Here is a 16,934-nt window from a genome sequence, read left to right as displayed (position 1 = left end):
GATTCCCTGGTCACCTGACCTATGAGTTCTGCAGGCTTAACTCTGCCCAGCTCAGGTCTGCCAGGTCTCCTCAGTCTGCCTTGATGAGGACAGTTGGGTTCCTGTTTGACCTGCCCTTTGTTTCCCTTCCAGACCGGCTGAAGTGAACCAGATTCTCATCAAGTGGCTGGAGACTGAATTCAAGAACCCATCAGTGACCTCCAAGATTTAGCCAGTGGCATGTCATCTGCTGGGGACACATTTTAGCTTCTGGACACGGCCTTATCCAGAGGCAGCAGCATCGTTCTTTTGCCAGCCAGTGATTTTCTCGAAATGAAAGTGATCAGATGTGATATAATTTTAGATCCAGGAGATGCTTTGGGGATGACCATACCATCAGGTGAAAGCTCGCACCCTGACAGGAAGGTGTGGGGGCAGCCCAGTTTGTACCTTTGCAGCCAAAACCCCACATCTGCTCTCTTTGAAGCAGCTGATCTGAGATTAGGGACCTTTGTTCAATAAAGCTAAGACTTTGGTGCTTCAGTTTTCTGTGCTCTTGGGGAGCCAGGCAACTGCTTGGAGGGGGCACTGCTTTCTGAGGGGCCGGAAGTGTCACATGGGCCTCCAGGGTGCTGTGTGACCTGGACCAGCTCTCTCCAAGAAGTCTTCCTGAAGGATGCTGTGGGTGGTCTGCAGCGTGGACTCAGGTACCGATGCAGACTGTATTTGAAACTTGCTGTGGAGTCAGAGGAAGTGCGTTTCAGCCATCACTGCCAGGCTTGAGCTGATGTAGCTGTGTGCCTCCCCTCCCCCCACACCCTACCTCCTTTCCCTTGTCTTCCGCAGTTGCCTGCCCTCTGTCCTGCTTTGGGCACCGGAGTCTCACAGAAGCAGCCTCCTAACTGTGCACATCACCCGTTGGATCCTCAAAGCTTCACCCAGGATACGATCCATGCTCTGAGACCCACGCAGCCTGGCCCCATCACCCCCGTGACTCCCACTAACAGCCTCTCTCTGGCATTTTATCCTGAATCTTGCACTCACGCCAGGCAGGCTCTCCTGACCCTGCGCCCAAGCTGCGTGTTCCTCTCCTATGGAACCTCCCAGCGGCCTCCTCCACCAAGCCCCAATCTGGATGGCGTGTCCTCCCTCCTTGCTGCCCCAGCTGGGTGTCTTCACATACATGCAAATGCACATGCACCCTCATTGCAGGTGGAGTCCCTCATCCTCATAACGTATCTGGTGAAGTCTGACCAGGTGGGGGGACCTCCACCTTTGGTTCTCATGACTGAGCTCTTTGTATTGAGAGTCTGCTTCCTAAACCTGGAACCAGACCAGCCAGTACAGACGTCTGATCTGCTCCTTCATTGCTGTGGTCGTGAGAAAGGGTTCCTGTGCCTCGGTTTCCCTCAGCTTTAATGAGAATATCAGTGGCAACTAACACTCAGGTAGTGGTAGTCAATGTGTGATACATTTATCTATATAGTTACATATATGTGTATGATATAGTATATGATACATACACAGCTCTAGACTGGGAGCCACATGGAGGGGCAGCTATAGATAGGTGGTTGTGACAAGGCCCTGGAGGGCTTTAGACTCCTGTGACACCAGGGTCCCCTTCACCCTTTTGGACCTTAGAATTGAAGGGCTTCTTTGCCAGACAAACATGTGGCCTGGTGGAATGCCTCTATGAGCCAGAAACCAGTATTTTCCTAGCTAGATATGTGCAAGCTCCTCTGAAAGGAAGATGTGTCTGAGAAGCCCCACCCCCAACCCAAAACCAACAGAATGCTGCAGACAGTCCTGAACCCAGTGGATTGGGCCCATAGCATTGCGAAAACAGAACTCACAACCAGCCTTTTGAGATTGAAGGTCATAAGTGCTTCTGGATGGACAAAGGTCTCTAGGTTATGCAAGAAAATAAATACTATCATATTCAGATGGTCAGTGCTGGGGAACCTTGGGCCAGAGTTAAATTGCTGTAGCTTTGGCAGCCAAGGGGTTAACTGGGGCAGAGAGTTATTTAGGTGTCTTTTTAAAGTAGATTTGCTTGGAGTCCTTCCAAGTCATTTTACTATGAATGATAGTCTTATTTCATTCTTTTTTTTTTAATGGTCTTTATTTTTTTTAAGATTTATTTATTATGTATATAGTGCACATTAGATTACATTATAGATGGTTGTGAGCCACCATGCAGTTGCTGGGAATTGAACTCAGGACCTCTGGAAGAACAGACAGTGCTCTTAACCACTGAGCCATCTCTCCAGTCCCTCTTATTTCATTCTTAATGAGGGTGGAAATAGCCAGTATTTTTTTTAAAGAGGCAAGGCAGCCCCATATCCATACCAGGAGAGGGAGATGGCCCTGCCTTCAGTGAGGGGACTCACACCATCTGATTTCCAAAAGAAGTACCCTCCCCAATGCAGGTCTGTTAGACTAACAGGGTAGAATCTAGAAGCTATTGCTGTTTTTCTTATGGTGTGATGAACCCATAGCCTAATTTGCATATTTTCCATACCAATTATCAGCTAATTGAAAAAGAGATTACAAAAGAAAAAAGAAAAAGAGATTACACAATGAAACCTAAGTGTGAGAGCAGAGACAGTCTTGTGTCTTAAGAATAGCTATATATAAGACTCTGTGGGTGGCTGGAGAGATGACTCAGAAGTTAAGAGCACTGGCTGCTCTTCCAAAGGTCCTGAGTTCAATTCCCAGCAACCACATGGTGGCTCACAACCATCAATAATGAGATCTGGTGCCCTTTTCTGGTGTGCAGGCATATATGCAAGCAGAACATAATAAATACATCTCAAAAAAAAAAAAAAAACTCTATGGATTTAAAGTTATACTGGCCAAAGGATATAATAATTATGCAGGTTCAAAGATTTAAAGCTTAATACCTAAAAAAAATTAAGAGTTAAAAAACACACATACTTCCAAAGCAGTTCAAACCTAAGTGCTCGAGTGCTTAGAAATCCCCTCTGGTGCATGGTTGAACAAGGGAATCACAAGAAAATGAAAATACAGAGACTGAACTTGGGGGCCGTTCTGTGCCTTCCGGCATCTTGTACAGCAAACCCTGACTTGTCTTTTTTACTCCCAAAATATCGTCTTCAGTAGCAACTGAATCTGCATTTATTCCAAATAATCTTGTTTACTCTTAACTGTCTATGCAAAATGTATAATGGTTCTTATGCCCAAGCTTGAAAAATGATTTCCCAGTAGACAAGAGGCCACCACCCATCCTCCACAGCCATGAGCCGAGGGGAGGTGGAGATGGCTTGTGCAGGTACAAGCGGCCTCAAGGACTGTTGCCTACAACTGGAGACTGCTAAGCCCCGACATTCAGTGCCGAGGTCGAGGTCCTCTGCAAGGTTTTGCCCTTGGTTTCCTGAGGGGGCTGGGCGGCTGCCGCCCCCCCCCCCTTCTGAAGTGCAAGGCAAAAGGACATCATGTACATGCAATGTTTATTTGTAGTTTTTTCTTTGGCTTTTTTTTTTCTCTCTCTCCTTTAGTTTTGAAGCTTGTAAGCATGGATTTGACATCTCCATAGCTAGGATCCCCCTCCCCCCCCCCCCCCCCCCCCCCCCCCCCCCGCCCCGTGGACATTGCACCTGTGTCTCCCGAAGGGTCAGTTTTGTTATGCAACACGAAGAATGCTGTTTTCAGCCTTGTTTTTCTAGAATTGTGTTTTTCAGTCATTTCCTCAAGGAAAACTAAATGATTTAGTTGGAGCAAAGCTTTAAGTGTGTTGGTGTGCTTCTGTGTAGCTGTCCCTGTTGCCCAGGACAGCGCAGTGGTGTGGGCCTGTTTGAGCCTTTGGTTCCCGGGCACTTGCTTTTCTCAGCAGAGCCTCTCCTTGCCACAGTTCATGGCCTCCTTGGCCCGGCACTGGGCCCACGATGGGCAGGAAATGCAGTGTCTATAGCAGGTACTCTAACCCACAAGCCCGGACTTGGATCTGGGAAGGGCTTGTCATCTCATTGGTTGTGCTCCTGGATCCCCCCCCCTCCTCCTCCTCCTCCTCCTGCTGCTGCTGCTGCTGCTGCTGCTGCTGCTGCTGCTGCTGCTGCTGCCTGTGAGAGGCAGTGAAGGCAGTGGGATCCCACTTACCTGGAGTTCCAGGTCGTCCTGCCGCTTCTGCCTGATGCCTGGCTCCAGTGCTGGGCGAAGCTGGCAGAGCACTGGGTATTCTGTACAGTTACCGCGAAAGGCAGCACTGCCTAGCATAGGACCTGTCAGGTGGACTGCATATGCCTGCCTCCTTGTTAGGAAGGCTGTGGATTTCTTTTTTAGAGAAACGAGGAGAGGTTTCCATCATGTTGCTGGTTGACTCCCTGTGTGTTAAAGCCTGTATCCGTTTACTCATCACTTCTATCCTGAGAAATTTTATCGAAGGGAAAAACCAACAGCACTCACTGGTGAGCAGCTCACTCGTCCTATGACCCCTGCCTTTCATACAGAACTAGCCGATGTAAAAGCGACTCAGAAGTAAATACATTTTCCACGTCACATGATTGTACTACACGTGCGTGCGTGCGTGCGTGCGTGCGTGCGTGCGTGCGTGCGTGCGTGAGTATGGTGATTCCTTTCCGGAGACTCCTCCTACCTGCCGCTCATCTTGTTTTCTGGGTTGTTCTTAGCTGAAGAAAAGTTGCTCATCTGCCAGAGGGGACAGAAGTGTCGTGTGGCGTTTCCCGTGTGGCGTCCCCCATGGCCACCCATTATCTTCAGTTCCTACGCAGATGTATCCCTCCCCCTGACCCCCCACCGTGGTCCCTCCCCACGTGCCCACCCAGGACTGAGGGGGACGGGCTCTTACTTTAAGTCAGAAGTCTCAAATGACATTTTCCTAACTGCCCAGGCACCTGTACCTCCCAGTCCTACGCTGCTGCTAATGACACCATGATGGCTACTCTGCTACTCAAGAGCTATTTTTATGTAATTAATGTATACTTTCTTGTTTATAAATGCCTGATTTAAAAAAGGAAAAAAAGAAAAGCTCGGCATATTTATCTTAAAAAAATACACATACAATAGATCAATGAATAAAAGTTGACTTTTGGTGTAACAAAACTGAAAAACAAGAACTGATACCACAGAAAGATAAGAGTGCATGAGGGACTATTAAAAACAACTATAAACCAACAGCCTGCCAGCCCAGAAGATGAGAATGAAGTAATCTCAACAGCACCCCAGAGTGAACCCTGAAGAACCAGGAAACTAAGCAGCCTAACGTCAAGCGATGATTTCAAATCAACAGTGAAAAGCTGCTCAGTGAGAAAAGGCCAGGACCAAGGAGCTTCACTGCTAATGCCTACCCCAATCTATTAAAAACTAATCATTAAACTACTAAACATGACTGACATGAAAGGATTCTCCAGAATTATCCAGTGAGAACAGCATTAACTGCCCTAAGACCATAAGGCAGCAAAGACACAACAAACACAAAAGACCAATGACCCTGATTATCATAAACAGTAAAAACAAAACAAAACAAAAACGTCTCAATAAAATACTAGCAAAAACAAAAACAAAAACAAAAACAAAAACAAAAAAACCCAACATCCACATTAAAAAGCTTATGCATCATGATCAAGCATGATTTAGGACAGGTCAGGACATGCAAGCCAAACACATGAGAAAAAGGAGAAATCATAAATTAGAAACTCTTAGGACTTAAAAAATAGCAAAACAAAGCGTATCTAAATAAAATATACAATATGCAATGTATGATACTTAGATAATGAAGCTAAAGAAGTGGATTGGTGAAAATTGATACATTTAGGCAGAGACAGGTAGATCTACGTGAGTTCGAAGCCAGCCTGGTCTACAACGCAAGTCCAGGACAGCCAGGACTCTTACACGGAGAAACCTTGTCTTGAAAAATAAAACAAACAGAACAAAACAAAAAACTGATACATTTAAATAAACATGAGGAAAAGAGATGTTTTAAATATATATAGAGATAGATATAGATAGATATAAACTTCTGTTTTAGCAGCTAGAAAAAAGGACAAATTGCAATCAACGAAAACAAGACAAGTCAACAAAATAGGGGAAATATTAACATATGAGAGTGAAAACTGGGTCCTTTTCATAAATTTTTAATTCAATAACAACTGACCAGCTGGGCACAGTGGCTCACTCCTATAATCCCAGCACTTGGAAGGCAGAGGCAGATGGATTGATAGTCTACAAAGCAAGTCCAGGACAACCAGGGCTACACAGAGAAACACTGTGTTGAAAACAAACAAAAAGAAAACAACTGACCATAAGTAAAGACAAAAATTATGTTACAATACTATTTTTTTTAAAAGCCATCTACCTAGAGGCCACTGCCTTTAAAGGAAGAGGACACAATTTTTGCAAATATACTTGAAAGCTCAGGAAAAAAAAAAAGGAAGACAAAACCTGGCTTGCACTAGCACAAGTGGAAAGAGACTGCTTGGATATTTTTAGGGAATTAGATCCACAATAAAACTAATCCCCTGACAAGGAAAGCCCTGGCTCTTAGCCCTTCTGTTCACAAAGGCTGGGGAGCAGGGAAGAAAACCATGTACAGTATCACACTAAGTTCTGAGGAAATCGCAGAGGAGGCGCCCCTCCCGAGCCTTCCACAGGGCCCTCGTGCCTCTGATGCAGAAACCTGGTGAGCTCATTGCAGCAAAAAAAAATTTGCAAGGATCTCATTCATTTGGGGGCAAAAAGTCTAAAATGAAAGTAGGTAAGTCAATCCAAAAAAACATGTGAAAAGGTCAAAACATAACAAGATGCATTTCAGGGCCACGAGTTTGCTTCAGTACTTTAACTCAGAACGTGGACTGAAAATGAACAGAGTCTTGTGGCCAGTGTATTTGTGCAGAAAAAAGATTTCTGTAAATTGAATATCCATGATAAAATTCATATGAAAATCCCATCAGGCCGAAATAAAACAAAACTTCTGATCATGACTAGTGGTAACAAAAATCTACTGAAGGCAAAGAGTATACAAAGATTTTTACAGTGATTACTTCCAATAAAGGGATCCTATCTAGAATGTATTCCCAGGTTCATATATAACTATATATTATAATACTATATAATTAAATATTATATATACTAATAGAGATTACCATATGTATTGTTGTCCATCAACTCAGAAAAGCATATGAGATGCTAACGTTCATTAGCCACCAGGAAAAACAAATTCAAACAAAATTGAGAAAGTGAGGGCAGACATTTGTCCTAGTTCTGTTCCGTTGCAGTGACAAAACACCATGGCCAAAAGGAACTTAGATGAGGAGAGATTTATTTGGCTTACATTTCCAGATCACAGTTCATCGAGGGACGTCAGGCAGGAGCTCAATTAGACACATGAAACAGAAACCACGAAGGAATGCAGCTTGCTGGCTCAATCCCAAACCCGTGTTTAGCCAACTTGCTCTACAGCTCAGGACCACTAGCCCAGGGAATGTTGCCCCTCACAGTGGACTGTGCCCTTCTACATCAATGAACAATCAAGAAAATCCGCCCCCTCCCACCCAGACAGCCCCACAGGCTGATGGGACCTCAGCAATAGTTTAGACACCTTTCTTGGTGACTCTAGGCTGTGTCAAGTTGACAGCGCTGATGGGAATGGTGCAGACAGAGAATCGAGAGTCTTCATACGCTTCTGGTGGGGGTGGAAATTAGTAGCACAGTCTTGATGGACTCTTCAGAAGTGTTTGCAAGACATACTCCTCAATCTGGCAACGTCCCTCTGGGAATCAACTGAGTATTAAACCAAAGCTACACACAGGGATGTTCCTAAACAAATCTCAGACACACAGGGATATAGTCAATGTCCACCACGCACCAATGCCAACTGCTGCTGTGGGTGGAACCACCCAGGGACCTAGAAGTGAAGGGATACAGAGTTTCACCGTCTCAGGGAAAAGTTCAAGGTAGACAAACCAAGCCTGTGAGGATTGTCAGGGAACAAGCTGGAGGCTTGGTGGTCTGTCTTAGCAGCTGATCTGGGTCGTAGTTCCACCTACGATTGCCGCCATCTGTATACATGTAAAGTACTGTTAGATATCAGAGCATAGTATTGCTATTAAGAATTAAAAGTTCAGCTAGATCTGCTGGGCCTTGATGGTCTTCTTGTGGGGGCTCCTGGACCTTCTGGGTCCTTCTATCTCCCCATTCTTCCATACCCTTCTCACCTGGAGACCAATAGGGTGGGGGTGGGGGGTGCACAAACTGCTGGACCAACCAAGGACAATGCATGCAGTAAATCTAGACCCCTTGTTTAGATCTAGCCGATGGACAGGGCATTTTCCACGGTTGTGAAGAGAACGGGACTGACTCGGACATGGACTCTGGTGCCCCCTATCTGACCACTTCCCCTTGGTGGGGAGGCCTGGCGGCACTCAGAGGAAAAGGAAGCAGGCTATCCCGATGAGACCTGGTAGGCTGTGGTCATATGGTGGGGGAGGAGATCCCCTTCTGTCAGAGGTCTAGGGGAGGCGAATAGGGCGAAAGAGGGAGGAGTGCGGGGGGGGATGGTAGACGAGAAGATACAAGTGAGGGGATAATAATTGGGATCTAATCTGAATAATTTTTTTAAGTTGGGTCGGGCGCGGTGGCGCACGCCTATAATCCCAGCCCAGCACTCACTCGAGGAGGCAGAGGCAGGCGGGTCTCTGTGAGTTCGAGGCTAGCCTGGTCTACAAAGCAAGTCCAGGACAACCAAGGCTACACAAAGAAACCCTGTCTTGAAACGAAAAAGAAAAAAAGAATTACAAGTCTACATAAGTTTATATGAACCTTCCTGCTGCTTCTCGACTGTTGCGTGGATTCTGTCTCTCCTTAGTCAGTTTTGTCTCCCTCAACCGCCCATCCCTTTCCCTCCTTGAGTCTCAGATAAAGTTCAAACCCAATAAAACCCTGCCAACTTTCACGGAGCGACACAAAAGCCTCCCAGTACAGAGCTATGCTGCCCACAAGCCCTCACCTCGCGCTCCCAACTGCCCTGTAGCGGGCCAACTGCCATTCCTGGGGCTGGGGTCCAGGACGCCAGGCCATGTGGCTCATCTTCATTCTGCTGAGCGAGCTGAGTGGACTTGGCGGCCTTATCGAGCCCCAAACAGAAGGCGGTGAGTAACAAGCCATCCTGGGGCCTTTAGGTGTCAGTTCTGCTTGCCTTTCCCTCCAGACTGCCTTGTGCATCCCAGGTTCACACCTGCACATCCTGGGATCGCACCTGCACAAGTCCAGGCCACCAACTCGCTACTGCTGAAATGCGAACAGGATGCGTGGGGCTTTCCCACAGGCTTAAGGACCCCTAAGTAATAAACTGGGAGATGGGGTGGTCCCAGGCTTGGCTCCTATAAACTTCCGGTTTTAGAACCAGTTTCAGGTTGAGCACATTTCATGGGATAAGGATAAAGACGCGCAAGGAGTGTGGCTCTGAGAAATACTTTTTGCATCTTTGCAGCTCACAAGAGATTACAAGTGCACGTCACAGTGCCAGAGAAAATCCGGTCCGTCTCAAGTGAAGGCTACGAATCCCAGGTAAGTGACTACCAATTTGTTTATGACTTAGAAGTCACACAAATATTTTCTGGTCGAGAAGTTACCTTGATATTTCTCGTCTGTGCTTACTCACTAGATTTTATATTTATATCCTGTTTTTGTTGGTTTGTTTTCGTTTTTGCTTTTTGGCCAAAATTAACAATGCTTAGAGAAAACATTGCTGTAACGCCAGGTTTTCCAACCCCTAAGGTCCTTCAGTAGTTTTGAATACCCACATGTTGACCTGATCCACCGAAGGCTCTCTCCCCATCCACCTACTATTTTGGTGGAAAGTGGTAATTGCCATTTTGATACCATGGTGTGTTTAGAACTTTTTTTTTTTTTTACTTTTCAAATATGTTCCTCATTAAGATTCTTTTTTTCAAAGCCATGAGGTGGTGGCACATGCCTTTATCACAGCACACTTGTAAACTTTTATCCATCTTTTTAGAATGTGTGTGTGTGTTTATGAAACCTTAATCATTAAGTTAAAGGAGACATTTTTAAAAGTGGCTGTTTTCTTTTTAATTGGAAAACAAGGATCCTCCTTGGATGGGAATGGTTTTCAGAGAGCTCCCCAGGATTGATTTGCAACGGCCGAGTAGAAAAATGCAAAAAGCAGTTCTCTTAACTGTAAAATTTGGGGCTGAAATTGTCTCTTTTGTTAACGCCTACATGCCTGTTAGCCTGTAAGTAACCTGCTGGCTCCCTTGAACCAATGAGAAGACGGCTGTAGTTACTGACTCAAGGGCCACAGCACACACTTATAATTAGTAGAGAATACTAATTCTTTTTTATTATTAATTTATTCAGATTACGTCTCAATTTTTATCCCCTTGCTAGTCTTCTTCCGTTCCTCCCTCCCTCCCTCTTTCACTCTATTCCCCTCCCTTAGGTCTGTGACAGAAGGGGACATCCTCCCCCACCATATGGTCACAGCCTATCAAGTCTCATCTTGGTAGCCTGCTTATCCATTCCCTGAGTGCCACCAGGCCTTCCCACCAAGGGGAAGACCCAGGGGGCTCTGCTCAAGCTACTGCACCAACCAAGGACAATACATGCAGTAAATATTGAACCTCTACTCAGCTCTAGCCAAGGGACAGGACATTATCCACAGTTGTGTGGAGAGCGAGGGCTGACTCTGACATGAACTCTGATGTCCCGTAGTTGAGAACACAGATTCTAAGAGGACGATACTTAAAGTGTAAGTGGACAGAACTCACAGAGGAGTAAAACACCAAGTACAAGTGTGAAAGTCGGGGACCCTCAGAGAGCAAATGGCTGGTGGAAAGGGGGAGAGAAGGAAAACCCAGCTAGAGTAACAGGAAGTCCTGAGGGGAGAGGGTGTGGCACACTTTTTTATTAATTGAGACATCATTTTTTAAATGGAGTCCTTGGGTCAGGTTTACAAACTGACAGCAGGGGTGGGGCGGGGTTAACTCTTTGACACACCTGAATACCGAGGGAAGAAGATGTCTTAAAGACAGAATAACCCAAGGGTTGGAGAGATGGCAGAGTGGTTAGGAGCGCTTGCTCAGCCTTGAGGACCCGAGCCACGGGCCAGGGCATGCAACAATGCTTACTGTGTCTAAGGCCAGGTTTTAAGCAAGTAGACAATGTACTTAAGGAGGAATGACATTTATGCAAGTCAAAAAGCATGCAAAGTAAACTACTGTTTAAATAAATATTCACAACAGCAAGCATAAGGCTTTGGATGCTGGACAGCTGAGCTGTCAGAAAGGACTGTGAGCTACTGGGTGGGCATGACACTGCTTTCAATTATGATTATCATTGGTGACTTGGAGTTTTACCTACTGTAAAATCTAGTATAGCTTATGTACCTGACAATTAAGAACTAGAATCAAAGCAGCTTACAGAGAAGTCAAAATGTCCTTTAACAATGGCATAAAGTTGAACTGTTGGAAGTATCCCGTAAGAGATCTAGAAAGATGCAAAGCTGCCTACTGTTAATTTTGTTTACCATTGTCCTGAAAGTTCTTACTACCCCGTGCAAGAAGGAAAGAAGACAACAAAAAGGATAGACAGGCATAAGAACTGAAAAGGGGGGAGGGGGGGGAAAGCCTGTCGTTATTTACAGATGAGACACTTATAAACAAATTAAAATCAGAAATAAGTCGGAACAAAACTCAACAGCAAAAACTGTATATGCACGAATGAAAGGCAAGAACGCACCATGTTTTTATTTTGGCAAAGGAGAAAGTGTAAAGCAGAATTTGTAGAAAGAGTTTGACTTACACTACGTAAAAATCTAATTGCAAGGAAACCTCACAGACGTGGAATCCTCTAACCAAAGACAAGCAAATGAAAACAGAGGAAGCAAAGATCTTAATATGCTGAGCTATGTTGTTATTCACACACTTGTAGATTAAAAGGTGCCAGGTCTCTGCGGACACACAGAGCGCAGGGTGGGGTGCGGGATCGGTTAGCTGCAGGCGGCGTCTGTGAGCCCTCATATTGCTATAGGACTTAGTAAGCTCTGCACCCAAGCCATGAGCAAACTCTACAAAACCCACAAATACCGCACCCTCTCCTGTATGCGGCATTTCTATGACGCAATTTTGCTACTGTCTGGCCAGAGATGGATCAGTATAAAATAGTGATCTCAGTCTTTGGCAAGCTAACACAGTTACTGGATAAAAAGTAATCTATTCTTTAGAAAAATCTATCTAAAATGTATTTGTGACAATATGATTTGGGGATGCAGCGTTTGTGTAAAATAAATGTTTTCCTTAATAACCCCTGCCCCACCCTATTTCCTATTTGTTTTTAAAAAATATATTCTCCTTCCAGGTGGTCTACAATATCAAAATTGAGGGGAAAACATACACTCTGAACCTAATGCAAAAGTAGGTGACTGTCATGTCTTGTCAACTATCTTCATTTCGCTTGTCACTATCGTTGGTAATTACCTAACGTGTGATGATTTTACATTTGAGAATTTTCTAGTTATGGGCTGCTCATTTTTTTCCTTTTTTTTTTTCTTTTGAGAGAGACTCTTTCCGTGTAGACCAAGCTCCTCCCTCAGACTCCCAAGTGCTGGGGTGACAGGCACACGCAACTACTCCTTGTTTTGTGTTTCGTTTTCCACCCAGCTTTGTGTTTCAAAGACTATGACATCTCTGTCACAAACTCCTAGGTCTCATGCTTCTGCAGGTGGGGGGGGGAGGGGACATGGGGGAGGAGGGGGTGCTGAAGCCATAGGCAGCCAGCAGCGCAGGTCTACTCCCAGCCCATCCTGACCACCAGCGTATGCCGATAAGTAGACTGGCACTATTGCCACACTTGCTGTAATTTGTGTAGAGCTGGCACCAAAGTGCCCCCCCATGAAGCCTCAGCACACCCCCAGGGCTTTGTTCTCACCCTGCCAGCCTCTCCAGGATGCTGTTGGGCGGTGCATGCTGCCTTTGGCTTGACAAGAGTTTGAGTGGCTGACTCATCCATTTGCTCACTGAATCTGCTCTGCACTCACTGACCTATCCCCTGTGTTTAACCCCCCTCCCCTTCCACCTCTCCCACTATGCTTCTTGACCCTACGCTGTGTGCGTGATGACTCCCTCGGATCTGAACGTTCCTTTTACCAATTCATTTGGTCTAGTTTTAAAGATTGTTTCCTATGAGCATATGACGGTTTTTCTTGTTTAAACTTCTGTAGAAATGCACACCTCAGTTGTCTGCAAACGTCTCTTGTGGCTTCTCTTTCTGCCCTTTAAAAGTTTTCAAAAAGATTTTGAATTTATGCCTGTGTTTGCGTGTGTGTGTGTGTGTGTGTGTGTGTGTGAGTGAGTGTGCGCGCGCATGCGCACACATGCGTATGGACACTATGTGCACAGTCCTTGCAGAGAGCAGACGAGGTCATCAGAACCCCCAGAATTGTAGTTGCAGAAGAATGTGAGCTGTCACGTGGGTGCTAAGAAAGGACAATGTTCACAGCACAGCGCTGTCTCTCCAGCCCCATTCCTTCTTTTTTTCTTCTCCTTCTTCTTCAACATGAGGATTTTTTTTCTTAATTACATTGTTGATTTAACTGTTGTTACTTCTCTTCATAAGAGTCAAGCTTTAGACCCACCTTTCCATGTGTGTGTAGCATCCTATTGCTGTAAACTCTGATGATGCATCCCACTGCTCTAGCCTTTCTTTTGTGCTTGTTACTTCCTGTGACCCCCTTCCTATCTCTCTCTCTCTCTGTCTCTCTCTCTCTCTCTCTGTCTGTCTGTCTCTCTCTCTCTCTCTCTCTCTCTCTCTCTCTCTCTCTCTCTCTCTCTCTCTCTCTCTCAGAAATGGAGGCCTCTCTTTGGAAATGGCTGGTTTTCCATGACCCTCTCCCACATGTCTTTGGGACATGGGGGCTTTGGGAATGAGTTAGTGGGTGCTTCTGCCTGGTTCCTTCTGTGTCTTTCAGCTGGGCTCAGCGTTTACACATGTCCTCGGTCACAGTGTCTCAGCAATGGTGGGGCTGCTCGGGATTCACTTGCCATCTGCCCATAGGACAGTTTGGGTCGCTATGCATTTGGGTCTAACACGGCAGCTTCCTTCCATCCATGGTCTGTGCACAGCAGGCGCCTCTGTTTGGTTTCTGATAGGAAGATACTATTGTTTAGGTGGCTTGCAAGCAATAGCTCTGACTGCTTGTGGGACACTTCACAGAGGTAAAAGATCTGAATACTGAGAAATCATTTCTGCAAACTTACCTGCAGATGGTGTATGATAATGAACTTCTAAAAGTTATTTGGGAAGCCATTTTCTACTTAATGTGTCTCGTCTTTGCTTTTGCAGAGCGTTCTTGCCTCCCAACTTTAGAGTTTACAGTTATAACAATGCAGGGATTATGAAGCCTCTTGAGCAGGATTTTCAGGTATGGTTCCATCACGTTTGGCCTCGTGGGTGTGAGATGCCCTCTTTAGGTTTTGTTTTTTGTTTTATGTTGGTTTTTTGTTTGTTTGTTTGATTGATTGATTGATTGATTGTTTTGGTTGGGTTTTTTTTGTTTGTTTGTTTGTTTTTTTTTTTTGGTTTTTTTTTTGTTTTTTTTTTTTTTTTTTTTTGGTTTTTTGTTTGTTTGGTCGGTTGGTTTTGGTTTTTCGAGACAGGGTTTCTCTGTGTCACCTTGGCTGTCCTGGACTCACTTTGTAGACCAGGCTGGCCTCGAACTTGCAGTGACCTGCCTGCCTCTGCCTCCCAAGTGCTGGGATTAAAGGCATGCATCACCACCACCCGGCCCCTCTTTAGTTTTGACATGAACTTAATCATTTCCTTCTGGTAGTATGTGCTTAGTCCATTAAGCAGGTAATTATTAAATGCAGTCAGACTACAATGTTTCCAAACTATTGGTTTCCCAATGGTGTACACATTTGTCTGTGTGTGTGTGTGTGTGTAGAACTGCAAAACTACCCTGCGTCTGAAGTGCACTGGTTAAATTATTGCTATTGCTCACCCTGTGTTTGCTGCTTCCTCTCCCCACTTTTTCTTCCTCCTCCTCTTTCTTTTTTCTCCTTTGCATTTTCATTTTCTAGAGAGTGATGTCATCATTTTTAGTGGCTGAGATTTTAACAAGACAAACAGTAGACATGGTCCTTGCACCTAGATGTGTTTTCCTAATGCTGTATAAGAGTACAGGCATCGTTGCCTTTGCTAAGGCAGCTTCATGGAGAGAGGGCTTGTTTCTGGCTCACAGTTTAATAAGTTCATCATGGTTGGGGAAGCGTGGTGGCTAGAGCTTCAAGCAGCTGTTCACATTGCACCCATGGTTAGGAGCAGACAGTGATGGATGCATCCTACTGCTCAGCTCCTTTTCTTCATTTACAAAGGCCTGCATGCCAGGCAGGGAGTGCTGCTGACCCACAGTGAATGGGTACGCCCAACTCAGTGAACAAAATCATGGTAATTCTTCAAAAGACCTTCCCAGGGACCCGCCTCCCAGGTGACTAGATTCTGTCAAATTGACAATTAACACTATCATGTCTTAGCAGGCATGTAGACAACCAGGCTCCATGGCTTGATCCCGGCACACTGGGGATCGGGGGCAGGGTGGCAATCCAAGCATGCAGGCTCTAGGTAACCGGGAGAGTCTTTCAAATGCCTCCTTTCCCCAGTCATTTTGTGCTTGTTTGTTTCTTTACATATCCTGCAATATTGTGTTTGCACCGTGTCATGTAAGCAGTCTGAGTTTTGTCTCCTCCACCCCTGGACACTTGTAGCTGTTACCAGTTTCATTGATTGTCTGTAGTATCGTAGCAAAGTCTGTCCTCGCTCCTGCCCACCGGGTGTTAAGCCTGTGATGTCATTTTGTAGCTTCTCTTTGTCCTTTCCCTCAGTGCCAGACACTGTTTGTTCCCTGCTGGCTCATTGCTTCCTCGTCTTAATGATGTCCCAGGACACACCTGGGCTACAGCTTCCTCCAATCTAGTGTGTCCACCTTGGAGGTGCAGCTGTGCAGGCCAAGGTTCCATGTCTGCCTCAACCCAGGACACTCCTCCTGCACACCTGCTTCCCACCTGCCCCTCACTGGCCAGGCGGCTTACTTGGAGGCTGAACACTGAGAAGGTTCACAAATATAGCATAGCCCCTCTCCCTACAACCCGTTCCTTTCTTTCTGCTTTATTATGCCTCTTTGTGTTGTGAATAACACGCCAGAGAGACTGGTTGTTATCTGCTGACTGCCTACCTCTCTCCAGGCCATCTCAGTCAGTTCTGGTGATCAGAAAGCACATCCGGCCAGCATCAATGTCCAGTTCCCGGCAGATTCAGCATCCTCATCTTCGCTCTTGAGGGCATCTCTGTGGCTCACTCCTGGTCTTTACTAAAAAGCTGATGCTAATGAAAGGGTTTCTGAAGCATGACTTGGACCAGCTCCTTTGGGCTTTGCTCCACCACAGTTGCAAGAACACAGTAGGACTGACCTTGACTCCTGACTAAGTGAGGCAAGTCCAAATTTGGCCGCTTCCGGGGATTTGTGGGGAGTGTCCCTCTACTTCTGCCCCCGGTTGTCCTGTAACTCCACCTCCTTATGTTCCTTCAGCTTCTTCTGCCTCTGTCCCCTCCTCTGTAGAGTGAGGCCTTCTTGGCAGTTCTCACTGACTGATTTGGAAGGGTTTCTTGACCCTTGCTTCTCTCTGTGAAACCTACCTGGTATCCTAACTGGCCTTTTATGCTCCATAGTTCTTAGACTTCCGACCTGATCCTCTATTGCTCCCAGTTTTTCTCTGGCACTCTTGGCATTGGTTTTAGAATCTGTTTTGGTATTTAGTAATTTAAAAATCCTGTCTTTTCAGATTGAACTGTCATCTTGGTTTTTCTCTTGGCTCTGTGGCACCTTTCTACCATTATTTAAGTATCTGTGAGTGGATGTGTGTATGTGCACGCGTGCAACATGTGTACTTTTTTATTTTATTTTTTGA

The 16,934-nt window shown here is 45.6% G+C and overlaps 2 protein-coding genes across 2 annotated transcripts in view; both read left to right on the top strand.

Moving 5' to 3' along the window:
- The window catches only part of Ephx2 (epoxide hydrolase 2), a 38,129-nt gene extending 37,615 nt beyond the window's left edge, over positions 1 to 514 (top strand). The window contains exon 19 of the mRNA XM_051160735.1: positions 133 to 514. Coding sequence (XP_051016692.1) covers positions 133 to 211 — 79 coding nt within the window. The 3' untranslated portion in view covers positions 212 to 514. The remainder of the gene's footprint in view (positions 1 to 132) is intronic.
- An 8,375-nt stretch (positions 515 to 8,889) lies between these two features.
- Adam2 (ADAM metallopeptidase domain 2) overlaps positions 8,890 to 16,934 on the top strand; it is a 45,403-nt gene continuing 37,358 nt past the window's right edge. Inside the window, exons 1-4 of the mRNA XM_051160734.1 lie at positions 8,890 to 9,101; positions 9,443 to 9,519; positions 12,331 to 12,386; positions 14,314 to 14,392. Of these exons, the coding sequence (XP_051016691.1) occupies positions 9,029 to 9,101; positions 9,443 to 9,519; positions 12,331 to 12,386; positions 14,314 to 14,392 (285 nt within the window). The 5' untranslated portion in view covers positions 8,890 to 9,028. The remainder of the gene's footprint in view (positions 9,102 to 9,442; positions 9,520 to 12,330; positions 12,387 to 14,313; positions 14,393 to 16,934) is intronic.

Source organism: Acomys russatus, chromosome 18 (genome assembly GCF_903995435.1).
Source record: "Acomys russatus chromosome 18, mAcoRus1.1, whole genome shotgun sequence".
Taxonomy (NCBI): Eukaryota; Metazoa; Chordata; class Mammalia; order Rodentia; family Muridae; genus Acomys; species Acomys russatus.
The sequence above is the reverse complement of the archived record's forward strand: the minus strand, read 5'-3'. Positions and strand labels throughout refer to the sequence as shown.